The 26,558-nt window shown below is 36.4% G+C and overlaps 1 protein-coding gene across 3 annotated transcripts; it reads left to right on the top strand.

Annotated features, from left to right (window-relative positions):
- LOC142335188 (uncharacterized) lies at positions 1 to 26,558 on the top strand. 3 transcript variants are annotated; one of them, XM_075383570.1, is made up of 6 exons: positions 1 to 161; positions 1,015 to 1,219; positions 3,520 to 3,678; positions 17,152 to 17,300; positions 17,639 to 17,869; positions 26,204 to 26,558. In XM_075383570.1, the coding sequence occupies exons 2-6, from the start codon at positions 1,200 to 1,202 to the stop codon at positions 26,434 to 26,436; spliced, it is 792 nt and encodes a 263-aa protein (XP_075239685.1). In that variant the 5' UTR covers positions 1 to 161; positions 1,015 to 1,199; the 3' UTR covers positions 26,437 to 26,558. The 3 variants fall into 3 exon arrangements, with proteins under 3 accessions (XP_075239685.1, XP_075239687.1, XP_075239686.1); XM_075383572.1 differs by having other exon boundaries at positions 30 to 137; XM_075383571.1 differs by lacking the exon at positions 1 to 161 and adding an exon at positions 870 to 902.

The raw sequence follows: 26,558 nt of genomic DNA, 5'->3' as shown, positions 1-26,558 counted from the left end.
TCCTTATAAGTTCAGTTAGCATACCTGACCTAAAACTAATACCACGCATCAACGCTCTCAAAAGTGCTGACTTGAATTCCTGTCAATAATCGAATAGCGAGCACGCAATGGCAAGGCGTTCTGCCGTTTTAATCCCAGTGATGCTATTTGTGCTTCTTATTGTAAACAGGGAACACATAGGGAACTGTTGCCAATGACATTAGGGATCTTTTTCGGTTGTGCCCCCCCCCCAGTACGTTATGCTCCCCCCAGTTACAGAGCACGTGCCATTACATAGTAAATCATCATGTAAAAATATGGCACGTGCGTCTGGGGGGTGCAAATAATATGCACCCACTAAGCTGGGGGGGGGGGGGGGGCACAAACGTAAAAGGGAAAAGATCCGGCATTAGTTAGCTATTTCTGAAGAAAATAAATGGATCTATCCTGCCAACCCCCCCCCCCCCCCCACCCCACCCCCACCACCACCACCATCCATTTGCCCGAGATGAACATTCTTGATAGTCATACAAAGATCATTTATGATTCCATACATAAAAATTTTCTTAGTATGATCTTGCAATGATTACTAAGATTCATATATGATCTTTCTATGATTACTAAGAATCAACTAAGGTCTTTGTATGATCAATAAGAACCATTCTTTGTCTTTATGTTTAGACAGAACCATAGAAAAATATCTTTGTATGATAACAAAGAAGTATATATGGTCATAGCTCAGTGGGCATATGACTTTCACGCCACCAGTCGAACGGGCTATTTTTTCACATCATAACGTGCAGACATACTGCAAACTCATCTAGCTGCTTCCAAGGATGCGGTATTGGACCCGCAACACAGGCATAGTACTGATGGTAAAGCGTTGCTAGGCAGGAGGTTGAGACCGAACAGACCGAAAATGTGTCAGCCAGATCGAATTGACTTTTTATTTGAAAAAAAATGAAAAATGAGACGACGATCGCTTGATAAACTCAGTTTCAATGTTAGTTGGTAACAGTTCCCATATTAACGCAGAATTGAATTTGAAACCTTCTTTGGGTTTTCGTGGAGGGGGAGTCTGTGACAATAGAGATTTGGACAATTGGTAAATTCCAAAGCGTGCTAAGGCGGCTAGTCGGACAATCTGGTTACTGGAAACTAGAGAAGCAGGATTTGCCAGGACACGGAATCTGTGTGCAGCTGAAAGTGTTGCCTCTAAAATGCCAGACTACTGCGTGAGGTATTATAACTGAAAATAAATTCGTCACATAGGGCATTTAGTTTCTTAAAAATTCAGGCGTTTTTCAATAGCGATAGCCACTATTATTGCTGTTGTTCAAAATTTGATTCGCTCGGACTGACAAAAAAAATTAAAACAATCAAAATTTTGTTGAGTTTTTGTTAACAACTCCAAACACAAATCAAATGGGAACTTTTGATTCCCATAAAATATAGCCCATTAACTTGGCTACAGTTATGCAAAATTTCAGCTTTCTATTACAAAGACTATAGAAAAGACCACTGTTGCCTTAAATGTAACTAACAACAATAACTAATTCTCTGAAATTAATGTCGACAAGTCTCTCTATTGGTTTCAATAAAACCAGTACAAAACTGGATTAGAATACTTTAGAGCCAGTAAGAGAAACGGACTCTGTAATTTGTACAAATTTGCTCCTAAGAAAAAAAGGTTTGAAATATCAAAATCAGTTCTCTTTTTAAAAGTATAAGTTGTGTATGATAACCAACCAGTGGGACGCTTTACGGAGACCAGACAATAAAAAATGTAATTTAACGCTCAAAGAATAGCATTTAAGTATGTCAGTTTAATCAGTCAAATTTAAAGTTTCAACTGATTTTTGTTTGTTTAGCTAGCCCTGTTTATACTGCATCACATTTCAATTCTGAACTGTTGATTGGATAGATATAACTATGTCATCAAGTTCTCTGAACACACTAAGTTCAGGGTTTTGGATTTCCCATAAGGTGCCCCGCCCTCATTTAATTCACATAACTATCGCAAAATTCGCTGAAACTGGCATAACCAATTCGCTATCTCATACTCCATTTCAACTCGATTGTTTGTAATTTATGAGTACGTGGCGGCATCGGCGGCACGTGGCGGCACCCAATACATTGCGGCACCTGCGTTGTTTGAGTTTGAGATTCTTTTCCATTTCATGTAAATCACGGACTAAAAAACGTTGCTAACTATGTTTGTTGACAAAGTGATCAAATCAATTTGGCCTTTGATAGAATGTACCTATGAAATCTCTTGTCATAGTATTATAACTCTAGTGTTAAATTTGGCATTGACTGATCGTTCATTTAATGAGCACAGCCTCAATAGACTTTGTTGGGTTCTATGCGATGTACAGTATAAATTTGAAGTCGTTCGAATGGTAATTATAAGGTGTCAAGTGTGCTAAAAAATGGCAAGAAATCTGACATTTTAAAAACCACGGTGTTTTCAGATCTAATACAGCGGACCTTATGATAAGAACAATTAAGATATAACAGGGATACGTTCTGAGGAGCTCAGTTGTTCATAACCTTTCAAAAAGTAGAGATTTGGCGTTAAAAAAAGAATCTTTGTTTAGTGGTGCAGTTTCTTTTCCACGCCGGGTGACCACTGTTTTCGGTGTGCTTTATGAAAATGTTTATTGACCAGTTCACCCAGTCTCTGGAAAGCGTTACGAAACGACGTGAAGCGAAACCCTTAAGGGCAATGAAATTGTTTTTTGGGCCCTAAAACTCTGTGAGGCTAAGACACAATTTTTAGTTGTCATGCCATAAAGTAGTGGGAATAAAAAAAGCCGTGAAAGTCCGCAATTTTTTGCCCGCAAAGCTGAAATTCATCGACTTCTCAAAGCCCAATGGCTGGAAAAACCAAATGTTGAATTGAATACAGTATGATTGAAATTTTTTGGTCAACCGACAGATTCCTGAGGCCAAGTTACCATAACTTTTTCGATTGAGCCACCCGGGGTGATCTTGAATTTACCTTTAATTGACTTGTTGAATAGCAACAAATTAATGGTAGTAAAACACATCCAAATTTGCCTCAAATACTTCCCGAACTTTGTATTTTTGATTCAAATTATGTTTCAACATTCAACTTGAAGGAAGTTGAATTCCTTTGACCTATAGACCACGACAAAAACAAAGTCCCACCTTGCTACAAGCTTTTTATTTCTGGTGGAACGCGCTAAACTAGACAGAGCAACTCGATTCGATTTGAAAATTAGGCTGCCTACTCAAAATAATTCAAAGCATGTGTCGTCAAATTATCTGAGATTGCGTTAAAATTAACTCAAGGGCTTTTTTATAAGAGTTAATTAATCATTAACTTCGTACATTTCTATTTAGTGCTCTCAGTTTTGATAATAACACTCAAAAACTGCTGGTTAGCTTTCACTTATTACAAAGTTAGCTTAAAGCCTTGTTTAAAAGTTTTGATGGTTGATTTTCAGTTTTTTCAAAAGAAGCCTGGTTTACACATAAAGGAACCCAAACTCAATTTATAGTTCGTTTTGGCAGGCTTTTGACAGTTGGATACAATGAAATGGACAACAGGAACAAACTAGCTCATGTGTTGACTTGGAGACTTGCAAACCTCAAATTGAGTCGACTTGACACTGACAGTATTTTGAAACACACTCCCGTCGAAAATTTCACACATTTGCATTCAAATAAGAGGGACAGATTACATCAATGAGCTCTGTTTTTTCTTAAAAAGCAATAACCTCATTTTCAAAGGACCAAAGGCCTCAGTTTAACTATTAGCAAGGACAGGTGTCGTTTCCTTGCCAGTTGCTCCTTTTGAATTTAGCTAGATATAAAAATAATTTTTATTCACTTTAAAATGGTTTATTAATTGCTCTCAAACGAAGTTTGTAGCGATTATATTAGTCCTGTCGGTCTTTTCTTATGCAATTTTTCGCTCGACCGATTTTTCGTCTGACGCTTTTGACTTTTTGTCCTTAAAAGGGGGATAAACCGGTAGCGCCCAGCGGGCATTAAGCGCTCTTAGAGCCTTTCAGCTCAGTTTCAGCTCAAATTGTTTTGGAGACTTATACTTATGGCGTGAAGGGTGGTTCTTAGATGTTGAAGACACCCCTACTGTTGACCCCCCCCCCAACTATTACCCAAACCCCCCCACGGCACTGTTGCCCCCACCCAACTGTTGCCCACCCACTCTTCTTCTCCAGTAGCTCTGCGATGCACCCCGTGGCTACATTAGAACAACCGATCGCTAAAAACACGCAATTTTATCTTAATTTTCACAATTTCTTCTGTGAATTTTCACAATTTTTTCACAAACATTTTGAAAATTTTTTATCACTTTTGACTTCTTTCAGCCCCAGGTGTCAAGAAATCTCCCTTAGGGTTTTATAATAAATTACTGTATAATTTCTAGATATAATGGATTGCTTTTCAAGTTTTAAATATCCGCAAATTTTAGAAAATATTTGCAATTATTTTTACAAGTTTTTGAATTTTTTTTGAAATTTTTGTCTTTTTTTCCAGAAACAGGGTCCTAGAGACCTCCTCCAAGATTTGATGACAAGTTGTTGCATAGTGTTTGGAGTCAATGGAATGGTTATCAATATTTTAAAGACTCAAGCTTTAGAAATCTTTTGATAAAATTTATTTTTTTTAAATTTATGGAAAATTATTATCATGTTCCAAGTTTAAGGATCTTTATGAACCAGCTAAACTATTCAACAATTGAAACAGGGATACTGGATAGTCTCTTGAAACAATGAAATGGTTTTGAAGATTTTAATATCTTGAATTTTAACAAGATTTTGTTAAAATTTGCAACTGTTTTCAAATTTTTAAAAAGTTCTGTCCTCTTCTGAGATCATTACTGCCCAACGAAGCTTTAAAAGTCTTGCAGATGGGTTACTTAACATAACTCCAGAGACAAAAAATAATTACAAACATTTTTACTGCAAAATCTGGAAGTTTTTTAATGAAAAATAATCAGTAAATTTTTAAAATATCAGTTTTTTTATTTATTTACAAACAAGGCTGGAAAACTAAAATTTGCATCAAAACTAAGAGTCGAATCAAATTAAAATTAGCTTCTATAAACCGTGGCTAACTACTGACGAAGCCAGCCGCTCGCGGGTCGTTTTAGAGCATTTCGCCCGACGTCAGTCGATTATGTTAACTTTCCTTAGTTTAAACCTCGACTTGAGAAGTCCAGTAGAGGGTACATAGTAACTATTTCGACTATAACTATACAGTAAGATATCACAATTAAAGTTGTGCCAAAGTCCAGCAAATTTACAGTCGATCGAAAGTCTTTTGATGGTCTATTTGATTCAAGCATGGTCTTTTCATAAGTCTGGATAAATACTCGACATATAGTTGTCTGAGCTGGGAATCTCCGAAAGCAAGGAATTCATTTCGGAACATTTTCATACCAAAACTTGACGCAAGAGTATAATTCATTGAATCTTGTTTCTAATACACCCGCTGAAGTCTCGAATCAAAATGGCATCTGATCACACCTTCCCAGGTTGAAGTGCCACGCGCAACAGACCTCTGACCAGAACACCCCACGATCGAAGTGACCTCTGTTGATACTATTACGCGCACGAAATAATTTCCAGGCCCTAAAATTTTGGTCTTGAAACACATCTTGTGCACGTGTTACACTTCTGTGCAAGATGGCGATTGATTGATCTCAACCTAAATTTGGAGGAGTTATATTAGTCCTGTCGGTCTTTTTGATGCGATTTTTCGCTTGACCGATTTTTCTTCTCTCATTGATTTTTCGTCCTTAAAAAGGGGAGAAACAGGTAGCGCCCAGCGGGCATTAAGCGCTCTTAGAGCCTTTCAGCTCAGTTTCAGCTCAAATTGTTTTGGAGACTTATACTTATGGCGTGAAGGGTGGTTCTTAGATGTTGAAGACACCCCTACTGTTGACCCCCCCCCCAACTATTACCCAAACCCCCCCACGGCACTGTTGCCCCCACCCAACTGTTGCCCACCCACTCTTCTTCTCCAGTAGCTCTGCGATGCACCCCGTGGCTACATTAGAACAACCGATCGCTAAAAACACGCAATTTTATCTTAATTTTCACAATTTTTTCTGTGAATTTTCACAATTTTTTCACAAACATTTTGAAAATTTTTATCACTTTTGACTTCTTTCAGCCCCAGGTGTCAAGAAATCTCCCTTAGGGTTTTATAATAAATTACTGTATAATTTCTAGATATAATGGATTGCTTTTCAAGTTATAAATATCCGCAAATTTTAGAAAATATTTGCAATTATTTTTACAAGTTTTTGAATTTTTTTTGAAATTTTTGTCTTTTTTTCCAGAAACAGGGTCCTAGAGACCTCCTCCAAGATTTGATGACAAGTTGTTGCATAGTGTTTGGAGTCAATGGAATGGTTATCAATATTTTAAAGACTCAAGCTTTAGAAATCTTTTGATAAAATTTATTTTTTTTAAATTTATGGAAAATTATTATCATGTTCCAAGTTTAAGGATCTTTATGAACCAGCTAAACTATTCAACAATTGAAACAGGGATACTGGATAGTCTCTTGAAACAATGAAATGGTTTTGAAGATTTTAATATCTTGAATTTTAACAAGATTTTGTTAAAATTTGCAACTGTTTTCAAATTTTTAAAAAGTTCTGTCCTCTTCTGAGATCATTACTGCCCAACGAAGCTTTAAAAGTCTTGCAGATGGGTTACTTAACATAACTCCAGAGACAAAAAATAATTACAAACATTTTTACTGCAAAATCTGGAAGTTTTTTAATGAAAAATAATCAGTAAATTTTTAAAATATCAGTTTTTTTTATTTATGTACAAACAAGGCTGGAAAACTAAAAGTTGCATCAAAACTAAGAGTCGAATCAAACTAAAATTAGCTTCTATAAACCGTGGCTAACTACTGACGAAGCCAACCGCTCGCGGGTCGTTTTAGAGCATTTCGCCCGACGTCAGTCGATTATGTTAACTTTCCTTAGTTTAAACCTCGACTTGAGAAGTCCAGTAGAGGGTACATAGTAACTATTTCGACTATAACTATACAGTAAGATATCACAATTAAAGTTGTGCCAAAGTCCAGCAAATTTACAGTCGAGCGAAAGTCTTTTGATGGTCTATTTGATTCAAGCATGGTCTTTTCATAAGTCTGGATAAATACTCGACATATAGTTGTCTGAGCTGGGAATCTCCGAAAGCAAGGAATTCATTTCGGAACATTTTCATACCAAAACTTGACGCAAAAGTATAATTCATTGAATCTTGTTTCTAATACACCCGCTGAAGTCTCGAATCAAAATGGCATCTGATCACACCTTCCCAGGTTGAAGTGCCACGCGCAACAGACCTCTGACCAGAACACCCCACGATCGAAGTGACCTCTGTTGATACTATTATGCGCACGAAATAATTTCCAGGCCCTAAAATTTTGGTCTTGAAACACATCTTGTGCGTTTGACTTGTGTCTCATCAAAGGTCACTTCCGTCTGGCATATCAATCTGGATTAATAATAATTGCAGTCTCTGGATAACGCAAAACGCCCAAAAACGTGGACAAATGTGAGGAGCAAGTTCGATCGATTATCATTTTGACCTATGATAGTCTAATGTGACCTTGCACTCTCACCATAAAAGGAATTAATCTGACTAGAATTGAATGCAGGCGCACCATATTGAAAATAACACTGTCAACAAATTCTTGTTTTTGGCGTTTTTTGAAAACTCGATTGTTCCAAATTCATAGGCCAGCATATATAGTGAGTCCTTTTAAGTTGTAACACTAACGGACCTTCCGAAACTGAAACGTTATATTTAAAACATCCAGACATCACCATTTTGATTTTCATTTGTATGTTAGGAGTTTTCCGAACAATCAGGTGCGTTACAGCTGTATGGGACTCACTAGAGAACGATAAGATAATACTGGCAAGTTGTTTAAAAATCGGCAATTTTCGTTATAAACTTAAGGTTAAATTTTTTTTGACTACTAAAGAGGAACTATTAACGGTCCTAAAAATATCAATATCAGTCTTGTGGTTTCTGCCGATTTTTTCATCTAACTTTTAGCTTGTGCTCAAAAAGGACGGCATTGGGTTCTCTAAGAACCTTTCGGCTCACAAAAATCAATGTAAGCAGTTCACTTAAAGAAGATATAATGTTGCTCTCGTGTGATTATTTTTTGGAAATTTTGTTTCAAGAAAAATCTGTTTGATTCTGTTTGATTCTGTTTTTTTTTTCAATTTTTTTGTTTATCGTTGTGTTAGGAAGTAATTGGACCATTTGTTTATCCAAACTGGGTTATTCACTCAAAAAATAAAATTCACGGTCTTCTCATAAGTCTGGGTTGTAAATATTCGACAAATAGTTGTCAGAACTACGAATCTCCGAAAATAATGAACTCATTTCGAGTCATATTCTTACAAAAACTTGACGCAAAAAAATGATTCACTGAATCAAGTTTCCAATACACCGGCTGAAATACCACATCGAAATGCCATCTGATCACATCCTTCCCAGGTTGAGGTGCACACCCCAGAACACCCCAGAACACCCCAGATCAGAACACCCCAGATCGAAGTAACCTCTGTTCATACTATTATGCAAACGAACCAACTTCCAGACCCTACAAACTTGGCCTGAAAACCCATCGTGTGCGTTTGACTTGGATTTAACCAATAGTCACTGCCATTTGGCATATAAATCTAAGTTATTTGTAATAGCACGCTCTGATTCACGCAAACCGCACAAAATTCTGGACAATTGTTAGGAGCAAGTTCGATCAGTTATCATTTGGCCACTGACAGTCTGAGGTGACGTTTTCGCTCCCACCATAAAAAAGTAAAAATCTGACTAGAAATGCATTCAGATGCACCTTTCAATTAATAGTGTATCCCATACAGTTAAAATGATCGAATGTTGAAAACAACACTGTCAACAATTGCATGTTTTGGCGTTTTTTGAACTTTCGATTTTTACAACTTTATAGGACTGGCTATATAGTGATCTCCAATGAACTGTCACGCTAGCGAACCTTTCGAAGCTCTAAGGTTATATTTAAACCATCCAAACACCAACAATTTGGATTTCATTTGTATGGTAGGAGTTCGTCGAATGATCACGTGCGTTCCAACTGTATGAGACTAACTAGAACATGAAGAAATAAAACTGACAAGCTGTTTGAAAGGTTTATATGCTTGAACTTTTTGTGATAGTTTTAAAATTAAATTTTCTGACTCCTAAAGGAGAAATTATTAATTGTTCTTAAAAAGACAATCATATCAGTCTTGTGGTCTCGGTCGATTTGTCGTCTAAATTTTTACGTGTCCTCGAAAAAGTAACTCTAGGAGGGCATTAGGTTCTCTAAGAACCTTTCGGCTTACAGAAACTTACGTAAGAGTTCACTTAAAGAAGATATAATATTGCTTTTGAGTGATTACTTTTTTGGAAATTTTGTTTCGAGAAAAATCTCTTTGATTCTGAGTTTTTCAGACCTCTTTATTTATAGTTGTGTTACAAAGTAATTGGCCTATATAATTATCCGAAACGAGTTATTCACTCATAAGTCTTTTCATATGTCTGGGTTGTAATAAATATTCGACAAATAGTTGTCAGAACTACGAATCTCCGAAAAAAATGAACTCATTTTGAGTCATATTCATACGAAACCTCGACGCAAATATATTTTTCCTTGAATCATGTTTTTAATACCCCGGCTGAAAATCCACATCGAAGCGGCATCTGATCACACCGTCCCAGGTTGAGGTGCCACACGAAATAGACCTCTGATCAGAACACCCCCCGATCGAAGTGACCTCTGTTCATACTACTATGCGCACGAATCAATCTCCAGACAATATAAATTTGGTCTGGAAACACACCGTGTCCGTTCCAATGGGGTCTAATCAAAGGTAACTTCCCTCTTGCAAAACAATCTGGGCTAACTGTAATTGCAAGCTCTGGGTAACGCAAAACACACAAAAACTTGAACTATTTTGTGGAGCAAGTTCGATCAGTTATCATTTTGATCAATGTTAGTATGATATGACGTTTCCATTCCCACCATGAAAAAAAGTCTGACCAGAAACGCATGCAGACGGATCATTCAATAAATAGTGTATCCCATAAAGTTAAAGCGATCAATTGTTGAAAACAACACTGTCCACAATTGCATGTTTTTATCGTTTTTCGAACACTCGATTGCACCAACATTATAGGACAAGCTATAAAGTGAGTCAAAACAACTTGTAATGCTAACGAAACTTTTGAAGCTTAAAGGTTATATTAAAGACATCCAGACAACTCCATTTTGATTTTAATTTGTATGTTAAGAGCTTTTCGAACAATCATGTGCGTTGCAATTGTATGGGACTATCTAGAAAAAGATAAGATAAAAATGGTTAGCTGTTTGAAAGGTGGAAGGTTTATATTCCGGCAATTTTTATGATAGTCTTGAAGTTAATTTATTTGTGGCTCTAAAAGAGAAATTAAAAATTTTTCTAAAAAACAAGCATATTAGTCGGGTGATCTTGGACAATTTTTCGTCCAAATTTTGACTTGTCCTCAAAAAAGAAGCTATTAGGTTCTCTACGAACCTTTTCGTTTACAATAATCTACATAAGCATTTCACTTGAAGAATATATAATATTGCTCTCGTGTGATTAACTTTTGGCAATTTCCGTTTCAAGAAAAATCTGTTTGATTCTGATTATTTTTAGTCTTTTATTTTAATGTTGTTCAACAAATAGTTGGCCTATTTAATTATCCAAAGTAAGTTATTCACTCGGAAATTGGATTTCATGATTTTCTTCTAAGTCTGGCGTGTAATAAATACTCGACAAATAGTTGTCAGAACCAGGAATCTCCGAAAACAATGAATGCATTTAGAGTCGTAATCATATCAAAAGTCGACGCAAAAATATGAATAAATGAAACATGTCTCTAATACACCGGCTGAAGTTCCAAATCGAAATAGCATCTGATCACACCCTCCCAGTTTGAGGTGCCAAGCGCAACAGACATCGGACCAGAACACCTCCGATCGATGACCTTTGTTCATACTATTATGCGCACGAACCAACTTCCTTACTCATTAATTTTGGCCTGAGGACACACCGTGTGCGTTCAACTTGGGTCAAACCAAAAGTCACTTCCGTTTGGCATATCAATCTGGGTTATTTGTTATAGCAGGCTCTGGTTCACGCAAATTGCATAAACTTGGGGCAATTGTGAGGAGCAAGTTCGATCAGTTTTCATTTTGACCAATGACAGTCTGATCTGACGTTTGCGCTTCCACCATAAAAATAAAAAATCTGACTTGAATTGCATTCAGACGCACCTTTCAATAAATAGTGTATCCCATGAAGTTAAAATGATCGAATGTTAAAATGATCAGTTTTTAGCGTCTTTCGAACGCTCAATTGTTCCAACATTATAGGACAGACATGCTATATAGTGAGTAACAATAACTTTTAATGCTAAGGTTATATTAAAGACGTCCAGACATCACCATTTTGACTTTCATTTGTATGTTAGGAGTTTTTCGATCAATCACGTGCAATGCAACTGTATGGGACTAGCTAGAAATTGATAAGATAATACTGGCAAACTGTTTAAAAGGTTAATATACCGGCATTTTTTTTGATAGTCTTAAAGTTAAATTATTTGTGACTCCTAAAAGAGGAACTACTAATTGTTCTAGAAAAAAAACAACCATATTAGTCGTGTGGTCTTGGCCGATTTTTCGTCTAAATTTTGACTTGTCCTCAACAAGGCAACTCTAGGAGGGCATTAGGTTCTCTAAGAATCTTTCGGCTTAAAACAATCTACGTAAGCAGTTCACTTAAAGTAGATCTAAAATTGCTCTCGTGTGACTATTTTTTGGCGATTTTGTTTAGAGAAAAATCTGTTTGATTCTGATTATTTTCAGTCTTTTTAGTTTAGTGTTGTGTTACAAAGTAATTGGTCTATTAAATTGTCCAAAATGGGTTACTCACTCAAAAACTAAATCCTTGTTTACTTTAATACAAATCTGGCGACTTCGAAATTTGTTCTTTATATTTTGTCCTTCATCGACAATTCCAGCGATCAGTTGTCATCTTTTTTGAATAATTTCACTCCAAAGACGATTTCTGGACTCACTTGATGAAATTTAAACTGTACCTAAAGTCAACAAAGACGACCAAAAGTGCCACCAAGAAAAACAACCAAACGTTCTGATCTTCTTAAACTTGAAAATTTTAGTTTTTCTTAGTATATTTTTCCAAAACATCTACATTGAACAACTCTTCGTTCTTAGATTTTTTCTTTTACGCTTCATATAAATTTATACACTCAACATATCACTTATGAGTACTGGAAAACATTAACTGGCCATTTTATACTTTTATCAATTTCCCAATCGCTGCCGTTATCTTCTCAGCCGGTTAATACTACACTACATAATTTTTTACTTAGTTAAGAATATTTTTTCGATTTACCTAGTTTCGTTGTTTTTAAAAGCCGCCCTCATCTTCTCAGCCGGTTATCATAGCGCTCCTATTTTTTTACAATTCAAAGAATTCGAATTGTATTGGGGCGCTGTCTTTTTTTTATGATCTGTTCACACATTTTCATGATTTTTGAAGTCAAATTGGAGTGGTGATTTTAGTCACGCCGAAACAGGAAATGGAGCAAAAAAGCGAGTGGTTTTGCGGCGTGAAATTTTCTTGCTCTAATTTTAAAGTAGAGTGAGAAAACGGTGTCTGAACAAAAATTAGCTTTCTCGCTCGTGGTTTTTTGTTAACATGCGACAATTTCACTTTGATGTTTACTGTTTTTTCGATTTTTTGGTTCGGATTTTTTTACTAAAAGGTTTTCCCAATCCATTCATAGTTCATTCTAGGGCTAGTTTTTTGTATGAACCAAATTTCCATTTCTCGCTAATGATTTTTTTCTTAATTTTGCGACATTTTGGCATTGATTTTCTGGTTTTTTTAAAATTTTTTTAATCTGATTTTTTTGAAAAGGTTTTTCCAATTCACTCATAGTCCTTTTAAGATCTAGATGTTTGTTCAGTCAATGAAAATTCTTTGAATTGTTCGTCAGGACTTGTCCTGCTGTTTTTTACTTCGTCGGACAAAAAAATGTTTCGCTTTACCTCATTTTGCCGCTTTTCAACATTTTGCGGGAAATCTTTTTGACTTCTCTAGGCTAGTTTCTCTCTTCTCTCATTCTGCTTAAAGTGATTTTGAACATCAGTTGCTCAGCAAAGCAATTCAAAATGAACAGAGTCAGTATAAAAATTGAAGTCAGAAATAGAAACGGGATAAACCCATGAAGCCCAATTTTAGATGCCCGCTATTTGAACGTCGTTCCTATAAGTATTAGTTACCTCTCTCTAATGCTTATTGGTATTGATAGTAGCCCCTGTAGCCTCTCTCTAAGAAAAAGAAGTATGTTCAACTACGAATTGTCATCAAATGAATCGGACTTAAAAAATGTTTTTGTACAAAAATCTTTTTTTTTCAATATCTATTCGTTCAATCGCAATCATGCTTATTGGAATCAACGGCGGCTATTTTCCGGCAATCTGCCGGGTATGTTTCTGAACTTTTGCTTTAAATTTTTTTACGTATCTGAACAATTTTAATTTTTGCGAACTCGGCTTGAAAAACAACATTAAATGAAAAAAGCCAATGTCGAAAAACAAAACATAATAAAGACTGGTGAAGAAAAACATGAAGCCCAGTTTTAGATGCCCCTGGTTTTCAAATTTTTGTTAATAGTCTGAGCCACCAATTTTGATGCTAGTTGGTGCTGATACAAATCCCTGCATCATTGCCTTAAGAAACGAGAGGAAAATCAAATGAATGAAAATAATCGGCCCTTTGACCAGACATCTTAAGAAAAATTACTTGGACCAGAGAAAAAAAATACTTTTGCAACTGTTTTTTCGCTCTACAGACTTTATTATAAAATCAGTTACGTTATCAAGAAAACAAGAATTAGTAAGAATCAATAAAAAAATTTAATAATCTTATCCTTTTCAAAAACTTGGTGTCATTAATGAAATCAAAGTTCAAATTGAAATATATATATATACATATATATATATATATATATATATATATATATATATATATATATATATATATATATATAGCAGACAGAGGGCAAAAAATAGCTGTGATAACTTGGAAGCCCTGTGATCTCATAACTCAAATGAAAAATAAGACAGAAGTAAAGAAATTCATCTTTTTTAACTAATGACTGACATGTCACATTTTGACTTAGAGGAATTTGTATAACTTATGTGTGGTTTGTACTAGCTGGCATCAAATAATATTCAATTGAATTTAGATATCAGCGTCAGGGCAGTTAACATCGTAACCAAGCCTCGCATTGATCATATTAAAAGAAAACCTGATCAGGAATAATGAATGAGCTACCGGCAGCCCTGCAGATAAGTAGTTTGCTCCTCCAAGTAGGGTTACTCCTTTCAAGGTTTTCTGGACAATCTTTGAGAGTCAAACAAATTATTTTAAGGCCAGCGGGAAAATTTTCACCAATATTATTGCCCTTTAACCTCGGCTGTTACTAGTGAGAAACAAGATCTGGTCTCCGCACCTGGGTTGTAGAAAAGAGGGAATAATAAGGTCCATATATTGCCGTTGACCTGCTACGAAACTACGGAAAAACTTATCCACTGACCAAAAAAGGCCCTGCAGTAACAAATTCAAGCGCTCTGATACGAGTGAGAGATTATCTGTTGTATTATTGTATTCGATGGAGCGCAGATATGATGTCTCGGTGGATATGGCGAGAAACAGCATGATAACCAAGCATATCGAACGTTTCAGAACTACACTAAGGGCAACTTCACTCTATTTTACATTTTAATATCTAGTCGGTAATTCAACTCAACCGAAATTATGTGACAGGAAGTTGAAAGGCTGAAGGGTTAAGGAACCGCCCCGGCAACTAATCCCCTTCGATAATTTCAGTTCTTATCAAAAACTGCTACGAATAACAGCATACATATTCCAGCTGTTAGCCTCACATGATTGCTACCGTAATGTCAATGGTAGTAAAAAGGGTCCCACTGAGCTTGACGAAGCCGAGAGTCATCTTCAATAGCTCGTTCGAAGAGAGTCTTTTAATTCCGAAAGAAAAGATCTCCTGAAAAACAAATCCCTTTAACGAATTAGCCGTATTGCCCCGTTTTCCCCCTTCATTGGACCAAATGCTCTAATCCGTTCGGCTGGCCGCATCAAACGGTTGGTCGAAGTTGATTTTGATGCTCCTATCGTTCCTGACTAACGCTATATTTTTGTAAAACTGTTTCTGCGGCAAACCCACGTAAAAAACAACCATCAGGGCGTTGAATATCTGCGGACTAAAGTACAGGAACGTTATGTCATCCTTAAACTACGATTGCCACTGCGTTCAGTTAAATCTAACTGTATTACGTGCAGAATGTTCCGTGCTGCCACTATTCAACCCATCATGGCTGACCTCCCAGCAGAAAGATTTGCACACTAATCTCCTTCCTTTACCAACACCGGGGTCGATTACTTTGGCCCGTTCTACGTTACAAATCGTCGAACTACCAAGAAGTAGTGGGGCCTCCTTTTCACTTGTTTGAATAAACGTGCTGTCCTTGAAAAAATCGTCCCGTCAATGGACGCTTATTCATGTGTAACGGGAATAGAGCGGTGTGTGTCTCGTCGGGGAACACCTAGCTTGACTTGGTCTGATAATGGTACAAACGTGGTTGGTGCGGAGAAAAAGCTCCGCGAGACACCCGTAAGCGCCGACCCGTCCAACCCAGGCGCAACAACACCTTACAATTTGATACTTGGTAACCAAGCAAACGGAATTCGTCACTCGTTGGCGTTGACGAGTTTGATCTGTATTACGCTGATGCTATTTGGTCTCGTTGGATCAAAGAGTACGTCCCGACACTGAAGCGATGTTCTAAGTGACAAACGCCTGCCGAGCAATACCTAAAGACTGCTAACTTGGTTTGGGTAGTTGAAGAGACCAACCCTAGGGGGTTACTACCATACTGCTCTGATCACTGAACTCAGTTACGGTTCCGACAGCGTCGCACGCTCCGCCATCTTGCGCACGTCCAACGGATCGCTCGTCCGCCCGCCTGTAAAATTTGTGCCCATTCTCCAAACATCTGGTCCGGAGTATGTTATTAATTAAATAAAAATTCGGCCATTTCCGAAATATAAGGCGAGAAAATATGACTCAATCAGATTAGAGAATTTAAATACGCACCAAATTCGTTCCAATTTACGTATGAAAGCCAGAAAAGGTTCGTATAACCTAATGTTAAGTAAATAATAGCTTGATACATATCAAATAAAGGGGTTTTCGGCTGATTGTTTTTAGGTTCTTTAAACGATTGTTGATAGATTATGAACTGATTTTAACGTCAATGTCATCGGACAAAAAACCGGTAGAAGAGCATCAAAAACCTTGCCGTCTAAACCTCACTAGTTGCTATGATCATAACGAATACTAATACGTTGTCTTGATTTGCTTTTCTTGTAACACGTTGCTTTATTTAGCAAAAGATCGATTTGAATCTTCGACGAAAGAGTGTTTTCTTACACCTTTACAATATCAAACGTTTCAGAACTACAATAGGGGCAACTTCACTCTATTTTACATTTTAATATCTAGTCGGTAATTTAACTCAACCGGAAATTCATGTGACAGAAAGCTGAAATAGGTGTTGCTATCAACGAAGCTTTTGAGTGAAGGACACAAAGAAAAGGCGTACTTTTTCACTGTATTTTCAAAAGAATAAGTGAGCCACATACAAACTCGATAGTTAGAATTTAAAAGAATGAAAAACAGAATGCAAAATAGACAAACAATTACTAATCTTGGTCCTCTCTATAAATTGGTGCGAATAAAAAATGGAATAACTTACGGCCGTATACAACTACAGCAACAAATTAGCAAGTGATTTTAAAATTAAACCCCAAAATCTCGAAAATTAAAAGGATTCCAAATAATATATATTATTATGGTCTTTTTTGATTCATGAAGGTAGACATTCTGCGTGAAGTATAGCTTTGTTTTTAGCTATAATAAGAAATCAAACAGCGCACTTAGAAGGTAAACTGTTTAATCTGGTCCTCTTACTACCGTTCTTCAGCATATTCTACAGCATACATTTGAGTGACTTGGTCCGATTGGCAATTTTGTACAAGAAGGGTGGCATTTACATGGACACTGACACTCTGGCCCGAGCCAGAATTGACCTATCATCCAACTTCATTGCTCGAGCAGATGGGGGAGCAATGAGTTAGTATCCATCTTACACAAGACACAGTTACTATGATTAGATCCCTTGATAAAAAGGGCCTAATTGATGTCTAAAAACATGTCTAATTAATCTCCTGTTAAAAATTAAAAGGTTCTTTTGAACGAAGTTTGAATCTATTAATAATTCACCTAGATTTTTGACAGGTACCGCTTACAGTGAATGAGTAAAACAAAATCATGGTCAGCTTGAGACAATTACATTCGTTTTTTTTATTTCAATTTCGAAGCAGTAAAAAGTTTTATCACAAGTTCTCAAATGAGTACTAATTTTTGAGTTTATCCCATAAATGTACAATCAAATACGTGTATTGTTTTAGCAAACACTGTGATTAAAATCAATGAAGCCAAGCAGCGGCTTTTATGGCGCATAATGGAGAGAGCGATAAGAGAATACAACCAAAGCGCATACGGCACCATCTTCTCATCATTTGGGAGAACTTTCACGGCAATGTGCAAATTCAATGGCTTGAAAAGTTGGGGATTCAACCGGTTGTTCAGAAGCAATGGGCCATATGGTGTCGAAAAATGTGCCAAGTTTAGGATTTTAGGTAAATTATTTGAAGTTTTTTGTTTTTAACACAAAGTAACACCCAAAAGTTTGGGCGAAGCAATTGTTGAAAACTTATTTTTTGGGCGTATTATTGTCATCATGGTGCAAAATTTTCGTAACTCTCCATTTTGGGGGGTGGGGGGTGGTGGAACTTTATGCCAGGGGAAACATTTTTTATGGAAAGGCCTGTGGCCAAATTTTCTTTGGTGTAGCAAAATGCAAAAGGGTATCATCAAAAGCTCTTAAATAACTGAATCGGTCTAGTGAATTAAAATTTTGAAAATTTGCGTACTTTGAGAGAAAATACGGTTTAACATTTTTTGATTTTTACTTTTTCATACAGATTAAAACTCAATAGATGAATATTTCACAAAAAATCAAACGGCTATAAGTGTATGTGAGGGTCCGTGCGGTGCGTGTGTGTGTATGCATGTGTTTATACGTGTCTGTGTGTGTGTGTCTGTGTTTGTGTGGGTGGGTGTGTGTGTTTGCGAGTGTGTGTGTGTGTGTTTGGTGTACGTGTTGTTTGTGTGGTGTTTGCGGTGTGTGTGTGTATGTATGCATGTGTTAATGCGTGTGTGTGTGTGTTGTGAATGTGTTTTTGTGTGTTTGGTGTGCGTGTTGTTTGTGGTGGTTGTGGCGTGTCTGTGTGTGTGCGTCTGTGTGTGTGTTTGTGTGAGTTAGTGTGTGTCATCATCATTTTTTATCTGAAGGTTCATATTATGAAAAAGGAGTAGTGATTAATTACTTTGTTGCAACTACAACGTCTATTTCTTTATTAATGCAGTTGTTACCAATCAGAGAACTTTAATTAGATTGGTGCATTTTGTTCATAAGTTCTGTTCACACTTTTTTCAATCTTTTCTCAATGAGAATTCTTTTCTCTTGGAATTGTTATAACTTAATCACGCTGGAATAGTAAAAAAAAACACAACGCAAAAAGTTATGTGTTCTGAGTTTTCATACTGTTTCAAAGTTGGAGCGAGATACTGGTGTTAAAACAAATTTTCGGCTTTTGAGATCGAATTTTGATCACATGCAGCAACTTAGTAGTAGCATATAATAGTCACCTGACCTTTTTTGCAATTTTTTGCCTGAACGATTTTGCGTCTGACCCATTTGACTTTTCGGATCTTCCGTTTGTGCCCCCCCCCCCCCCGCTTAGTGGGAGCATATTATTTGGACCCCCCAGACACACGTGCAATATTTTTACATAATGATTTACTATGTAATGACACGTGATCTGTCACTGGGGGGAGCATAACGTAGTGGGGGGGGGCACAAACGGAAAAGATCCGACTTTTCTTCCTCAAAAATGGGATAAACATGTAGCACCCAGCGGGCATTAAGTGCTCTTAGAGCATTTCAGCTCAGTAGTCTCCAAGTAAGCGATTAAGAGAAACCGTTTTGGTCACGTATACTCATGGTGGAGATGTGATTCTTAGAATTTGAGCCCACCATACCTTCTATCCTCTCATCCTCCCACCCCCCCCCCCCCCCTCCATACACACACAAAAATTGAGAAATCAGCATATAGTTCAGGGGTGCGACAACCCCCACCCCACCGTTGCCCCCATAAATCCATAAATCCCCCAGTCCTAGTGCAACCCCCCTTTAATGTCTTTGACAACAATTCACACTTTTAAAAATTGCTTGTTTTGTAGTTTTTTTTGTCGTAAAGTCCTTTTGTCTCATTATTGACAGGTCTTATTTGCATTCCTATGAGGTAAATGAGTTGTTTACTGCTAATGGTTTTGTTGGTTTTGACATTTGTTTTTGGAATACTTTGATAAATTTTTTTTGCGTGCATTTGCCGTGAAGCTTGTTACGTTGTACATTGTTTTTTTGATACACGCTTTGATATAAGCTTTCTAACAAGGATAGTGTGTTAGTTGTTGAAGCTTCATAATTTATTTGCGTTTTTCAATCAATTGCAAGTCTTAGTTTGAAAGACTTAAGTAATAACCAAATTTTGCCATTATCTTGTGATGTCTTTTGACTTTTTCGTTACTTTTCTACACATTTAATCTTTGCTATCTAATTCCCATGATGTAAAGCTTCTTTAAGATCACGTTTTTGAGCCCACTAAGTTTGAAAAAGCTATTCTTTTTAAAACAAAAAAAAGACTTTCTTGTACTGTTTGTTTAATTTTGTTTATTAAATTGCACGGATAGTTTTTTTGTCCATGATTTCTCTCAGTCTTAAGAAGTTTTTGATGGCTTTAACTGTATGCTCTTTATTTTAGCGGTAGAAAACTCACATTAAGTTAAAATTATTTGGCGGAAGCTTTCTGGGAGCAATTCTTCTCGAATACGACTAACCAGGCAATTCGTTTTAGTACAATTAATTATTGCACTTTTCATCCGTATTATGATACTGTTTGTCTACGATGCAACCGCACCTCTTTATATGGTTATAGTTTTAGCCATTTATTTTATTTCCGGACCGGTTGATACCAAGTGAACCTTGACTGAAGCAATTATCTCTCACAGCACACCGATGTTCCTATCGGTTAAGCTTAGGAAATCCAGTATTTTGCATGCGAATGTTGACGCAGAGTTGTTTACTTATTTGACGGTCTGCTTGTTTCCTCAAGACCACGCAACTTCTCTTTACAAAAGGAAAAAGTTATAGATATCGATAAATGAAAACATTTAATCAATTAAGACTAAATAAAAATATAGCTGGCAGATTGCCAGAAAATAGCCGCAATAGCTTCTTAGATCTGCAGTCTAAAAAACAGTAAAAAAGACAGACCAAAAAAATTCGTCTTTTCATTGAAGGCTGATCTGTTATATTTTGATTAAAAATCTGTATAAGTTATTGCTGCCTCTATTAGCTGATCTCAAATAACCTTCATTTAGAGTGACACACACCCATTTGACCTTATCTCTTGAATTAAAGTAAATAAAAGTCAATTTCAAAGTGAGGAAGTCATTTTTGTGAGTGAGGTAAGTCAAGTGTGACCAAAAATTCAATCATGCAAATGAACAAAAAACTCGCTCCACTAAGAGCGAAAAATGACGTCACGCACGCACTTCAGTTGAAACTGCAGGAACGAATCAACAAAAAGCAGATTTGAAGATGATGTGACGTCATATGGTCGTAACAAAAATCGCGACGATGAAATATAAAACAGCAGGACAAGTCCTGACGTACAATTCAAAGAATTTTCATTGCCTAAACAAAAAAAAACATAGAACCACTTATAAGTGAATTGGGACAGACATTTCTTTTAAAAAAACATGCAAATCAGCATGAAATTGCCGCATGTGAACAAAAAAACCTCTAGCGAGAAAACGAATTTTTGTTCAAACACCGTTTTCTCACTCTACTTCAAAATTAAAGCAAAAAAATTTCACACCACAAAACCACGCGCTTTTTCGCTCCATTTCCTGTTTCGGCGTGACCAAAATCACTACTCCAATTTGACTTCAAAAATCAGGCAAATGTGTGAACAGATCTTAGAAAAGACAGCGCCCTAATACAATTCAAATTATTTAAATTGTAAAAAATCAAGAGAAGGCCAATAATAGCCCCAGCTATCGCTGTGCGGCTATTTATAAAACACACGATTAAAAAACTATGTTACTTGAAACAAAATTCAGCTTGAACGTACGACCAAGTAAAATAAGCAAATGTTTTGTGATCATTTCCTCGATTTGCGCTATAAACTTTACTCTTTAAGAATCTGTTTTTATCAAATAAAATTTCAGAGTAAAGTTTGAAATTTATGAAGTTTTTGGCTCAAGTAATACCAAGTACTTGAAGTTGGTCAAACATTTTATTTATCTAAATTTATTTCAGTGGAATGAAAACTTAATTCGGGCACTTGATTGACAAAGATTTTCATATGACAGAAAATATTGAACCCAAAATTTTTCACTCATCTAAAATTGGTTCAAATTTTGACTATCGTTAACGTTTGAAAGAAAACGTATGTTTTCTGTGAAACAGAAACACGTTGATGCACTATTATGCTTTCCTGTCAAGTAAATAAATTTTTAACACATCAATTTTCATTTAATTCAGCCTGTAAGCAAAGTTTTTTTTGAGGCGCGATTTCTGTTTTTTTGGGAAGTTCAAGGAAACCTCGTCATGATGCCAATTTATTGAGAATATCGCCAGAAATCAGCTACACGGCTTCTGAGACCTATAGACTAAACAAAATTAGAAAGAAATGCAGGCGACAATCAAGAATTCCCTAAAATCACACGCAAGAACTACAACTAGGATAGGTGAGTGACTGAATCTGATTTCTATACAAAGGTAATGTGAACTATTGATGCAGAGATTAGACCAGAAACCAATTCGGATAACAAGCTCACAAAACCTAAACACAATTCAATTTTTTCAACACAAAAAATGTCACGCTACATAAAACCATTAGTTTGAAATTGAACTGGGAAGGTTTCGAATTTGTTCAATTTTTTAAGTTCATGATACCCGTAAATGCTGAGACTAAATGATAGAGCCAGAGATGTCAGAGTGTTTTGAAAACCCTAGACATGAAATGAAACAGCAAACTGATTCCTCTATGCCTCATGTGAAAGCCAATGGGACCTGTCATAACGGACTAACCGACCAAACAAAAAATTTACAAAATTGGCAGAAAGATCCCATATCTTTTGAGAACAAGCTGTATGAAAGACGGATAAAGCGACAGGACTCTACTATTGAACAACTTCAATTACACACCATAAAAAAGCAGAACAGAGCAGCACCTAATGAGAGGTAGAGAGAAAACAAAAGAAAGAACGCTAAAAACGCAACTCAAATAACTCAAGATAGTTGTTGTAAAGTCAAACCGTTAAAACAGTTAGATGAGAAATCAGTACATGCATTTTTTTAAAACAAAAAGCCGCCGAGACCATTCATTCATGCAACTAAGTGATAGTAATTTTATGGAACTTAATAGTATCTAAGTCATATAAACCATGGTGTCCTGTTTTTTCACCCCTATTCTTTTAACCCCCTATATTTTAACCCCGAATTTTTAACCCCTATATCATTTAACCCCTCAATTATTTAACCCCTATATTGTTTCACCCTGATTTTAAGCTTCCTATAATTGAGGATAATTAAGCCTCAATTAATTCTACTTTAATTAACGGAGATTAAAATCGGGGTGAAATGACTGAGGTGTGAACATACTTTTCACACCTCAATCATTTCACCCCGATTTTAATCTGTAAATTCACGGATCATTATTGTCAGGGACATAGAGCTAACGACACAATAGTTTAATGCAAAACTATAGCAATTAGCGAATTAGTTATCTCACCTAATCCTTAATGGGGCAATTAAAAGCAATTGAAAAGAGCATGTAAATCAAGAACATTTCTTGTTTTATTGCATTTTGAATTCAGCATGATAACTGCTGCTTTTGAGTATACTATTTCTCTATTTCTTCCAAAAACAAAGAAATATTGGTTGTAGAAGGCTATGAGTTTTATGTTAAAAGATTAAATAAGTTTAGCACTGCCTGGAATTGCTCAAAATATCAAAGTTACAAGTGCCGCGTTTCCCCTTTAACACAAGATGGCCAACTTATTCGCGTAAACGGTGAACACAATCATAATGCTTCGATTGGGAAGCCGGCCACACGACAAGTTATAAAAGAGATCAAAGCCCTGAGTGAAAACCTAACGCCCGCAGCAGCCGTAGCTTCCGCAATTTTACCAGTAACTGACGTTCTTTCGACCCAGTATGCGTTGCCGTCAAAACCAAATTTATAACAAACCTCGCAGCGCTTAAGAAAGGTTTTACAAACAGTGTCTATTCATGAGCCATCGGACCGGCATTTTGATATACCTGATAATTCTCAAGAGTTTTTGCGGTATGACAGCGGAAAAGATGACCACGAGCGTATTTTAGTTTTTGGTGATCCCTATATGACATCGGTTCTCGAAAGCTCCAAGTTTTGGCTTGGGGATGGAACGTTTAAACTATCGCCCAAAAACTACTATCAAATATACACGCTTCATGTATATGTTCTCGGCATTGCCCCTGCTTGTTTATATGCCCTCTTTCCCAACAAAACGGAAAAAACGTACAGCCGATTACTTGATGCCTTATAAGCCTTTGCCCCAGATTGTAAGCCGGATGAGGTTCTGTTGGATTTTGAAATCGCCCCTATTAATGCCTTTCAAAAACATCATTCAGGTTCAATGTTGTCGGGCTGTTATTTTCATTTAACTCAAAATTTTGATAGAAAAATTGGAGAACTTGGACTGAAAAAGCTGGTGTCAGAAAATCAAGAAGTGGCCTTGGCGCTTACAATGATCCCTGCTCTAGCTTTCGAAAAAATTGAGCAAATAGAAAAATCTTTTGAATTGATTGTCGAGGAAATAACTAATGTGGCGGATCAGCAGAATTTAGATAGCTTCGTTATTGAGAAAATAGACGAGCGTTGTTTATCTTTCCAAACAAATTATATCAAGTGTCCACTATTGAACCGTCCTGCCGCATTCTCCCCACAAATTTGGAAACAAAGCGACGCAGCCATTGAGGGAATTGCCAGAACAACTAATGCTGTTGAGGGCTGGCATTATGGTATACAAGCCTTATTCAGCGGATCCCATCCCGGAATTTGGAAGCTTTTGACTAATTTACAAACAGACGCTGCGGTCCAAAGATTAAACTTTTTGAATGCCTCATCCGGTCACAACTTCCCAAAGAAGAAGAAGTATGAGAATTTGAAAGCGAAAGTGCAAAACTTGATGCAAATTTACAGGGATGAAACTGAGTTGGCGCCATCCTTGCGTCCTCACGGAGTTACGTCGAAGCCTCATATCGTGACTCATTAGGGAATTTGATCCCGGGCGTTAACCCTATGATGGGACCCCTAATTGGGAACACAGTTTTGAAACATTTAGATATGAAGCTTGCACAGCGTAGCTGCTATCAAAAATATCAATCTGGATTTCATTGGAAATTGTTAAATGCACGGTTGAATTTAGTTTTGAATTGCTATTTTATGCCTGCTCGGAAAGTAGGTTTTAAACTTTAGCTTACATCCTCCCATTTGAAAAGTACCGGTTCTTCCGTCTTCTAGACTAGGACAGTTTTTGAACTTTTTTGATTCAAATCAAAGTGCAACATAAAAGAGGTCAGACTTGCCAAGTGTTCTTTTTCGATCAAAGTCATTGTTCTAAAAAGCAGTCTCGTCTATATTCTTTGATTTTAAACAAACGCAAGCTGTTCAATGCCGCACTCTTGAAGGTCAGTAGTTTTGTGTTATTTAAGTCCTTTGAACTTTAGCTTTGCTAATTGTTCTTTTGGATGCCGAAATAGATAAAAGATTTTGGTGTTAAACCGATTTCGGGGTGAATAAATTGCGCGGTTAAGTGACTGAGGGGTGATTATATACGGGGTTAAATTATAGGGGGTTAAATAAATCGGGGTGAAAAGAAGTAGAACCATAAACCATTAACTGCGCTTTGAGGAGTTCAAAAATTGCAACTACGCAACAAGTGGAGAAGTTCCTATAACAACGTTAAATGCAGATAAAAACAATGAATTCGGAAGTTAAATTGCCCCACGTAAAAACTTCTCAAAAAACGAAATTTAGTCAAACGTTGCTTTCTCGCTCCAATTTAAAAGGATCTTGACAAAATTTTTCAGGCCACTACGTTCTTTTGCTCCTTTTACTTAATCAGCGTGACGAAAAGCACTCAATTTATTCTTCTAATTAACAAAAAATCGAAACTTCGAATATTTATTAAAAGAACAGTGCATCAGTACAACTCAAACCCTTTGATTTTTAAAAAAGACCAATAACAGCCCCAATCAGCTGTCAATATTGCAGCCATTAAAGTATCTATAAGATAAATTGCACATAAAATACTCATGAAATGTGCACAAGAAGCGTGAAAATGTCAAAATGTGAAAATTTTCGGAAACTTTTGAGCCTTAATTTTCGAGAAAATGAAAATAGCTTTAACAAAGATTCAACTGTTTAAGAACTTTTAATTGATGACACTTTTTAGCTCTGCAAAAGATAAAGGCCGCTCAAAATTGGCTTAAGAAAAAAATAGGGCTGGTTTAAAGTTCTTATCTCCCATTTCATTAGGGGTTGGAACAAAAATGATGACCAGACAAAAACAAGGCTATCGCAATCACGAAACAACGTTTAGGGCAAGTAGTTCCGGGCATTTTTTGTTGCTGTTGTAACCAAACTTTTCGTTTAAAATAGAAATTAGCAAAATATGAAACTTCCTCAAGTTTCAAGTGAATTTCGATGAAATTATTACTATTCAGTTAGTAACGAACAAAATCTAGCGCAACGGAATGTTTTTACTTAAAAAAACTGCCTTCAAATTTGCTACAGGTCACGAGTCAGGTGCCCTCTGTCACAAAACCTACACGCCGTTAAATGGGAATGACCCAAAAGAAGCAAATAAACTATACACTATGTGGAAGAGGGAAAAGTGCTCCATGTTTCACTACATGCAGTCATTTACCAAAACAAACAGCCTGATGCTGCCTCATAATAACAGTCTATTGGCCAAAGTCATGCGAGATACTTGTCCAATCATTAAACATCATTCTCTAATGTTTTAAGACCTCATGATTTAGTTACGTAATAAAAGATTATGTAAAATATCCATGAGTTAATGGTTCTTAATGTGATTTGTAAATTAGCATTTATTCTTAACACTTCACTTATGTAATTCAAATTTAAG

Source organism: Convolutriloba macropyga, chromosome 2, assembly GCF_964194025.1.
Source record: "Convolutriloba macropyga chromosome 2, txConMacr16.3, whole genome shotgun sequence".
Lineage (NCBI taxonomy): Eukaryota > Metazoa > Xenacoelomorpha > Acoela > Convolutidae > Convolutriloba > Convolutriloba macropyga.
Note: the sequence above shows the minus strand (reverse complement) of the source record. Positions and strands in the feature narration are given on the sequence as shown.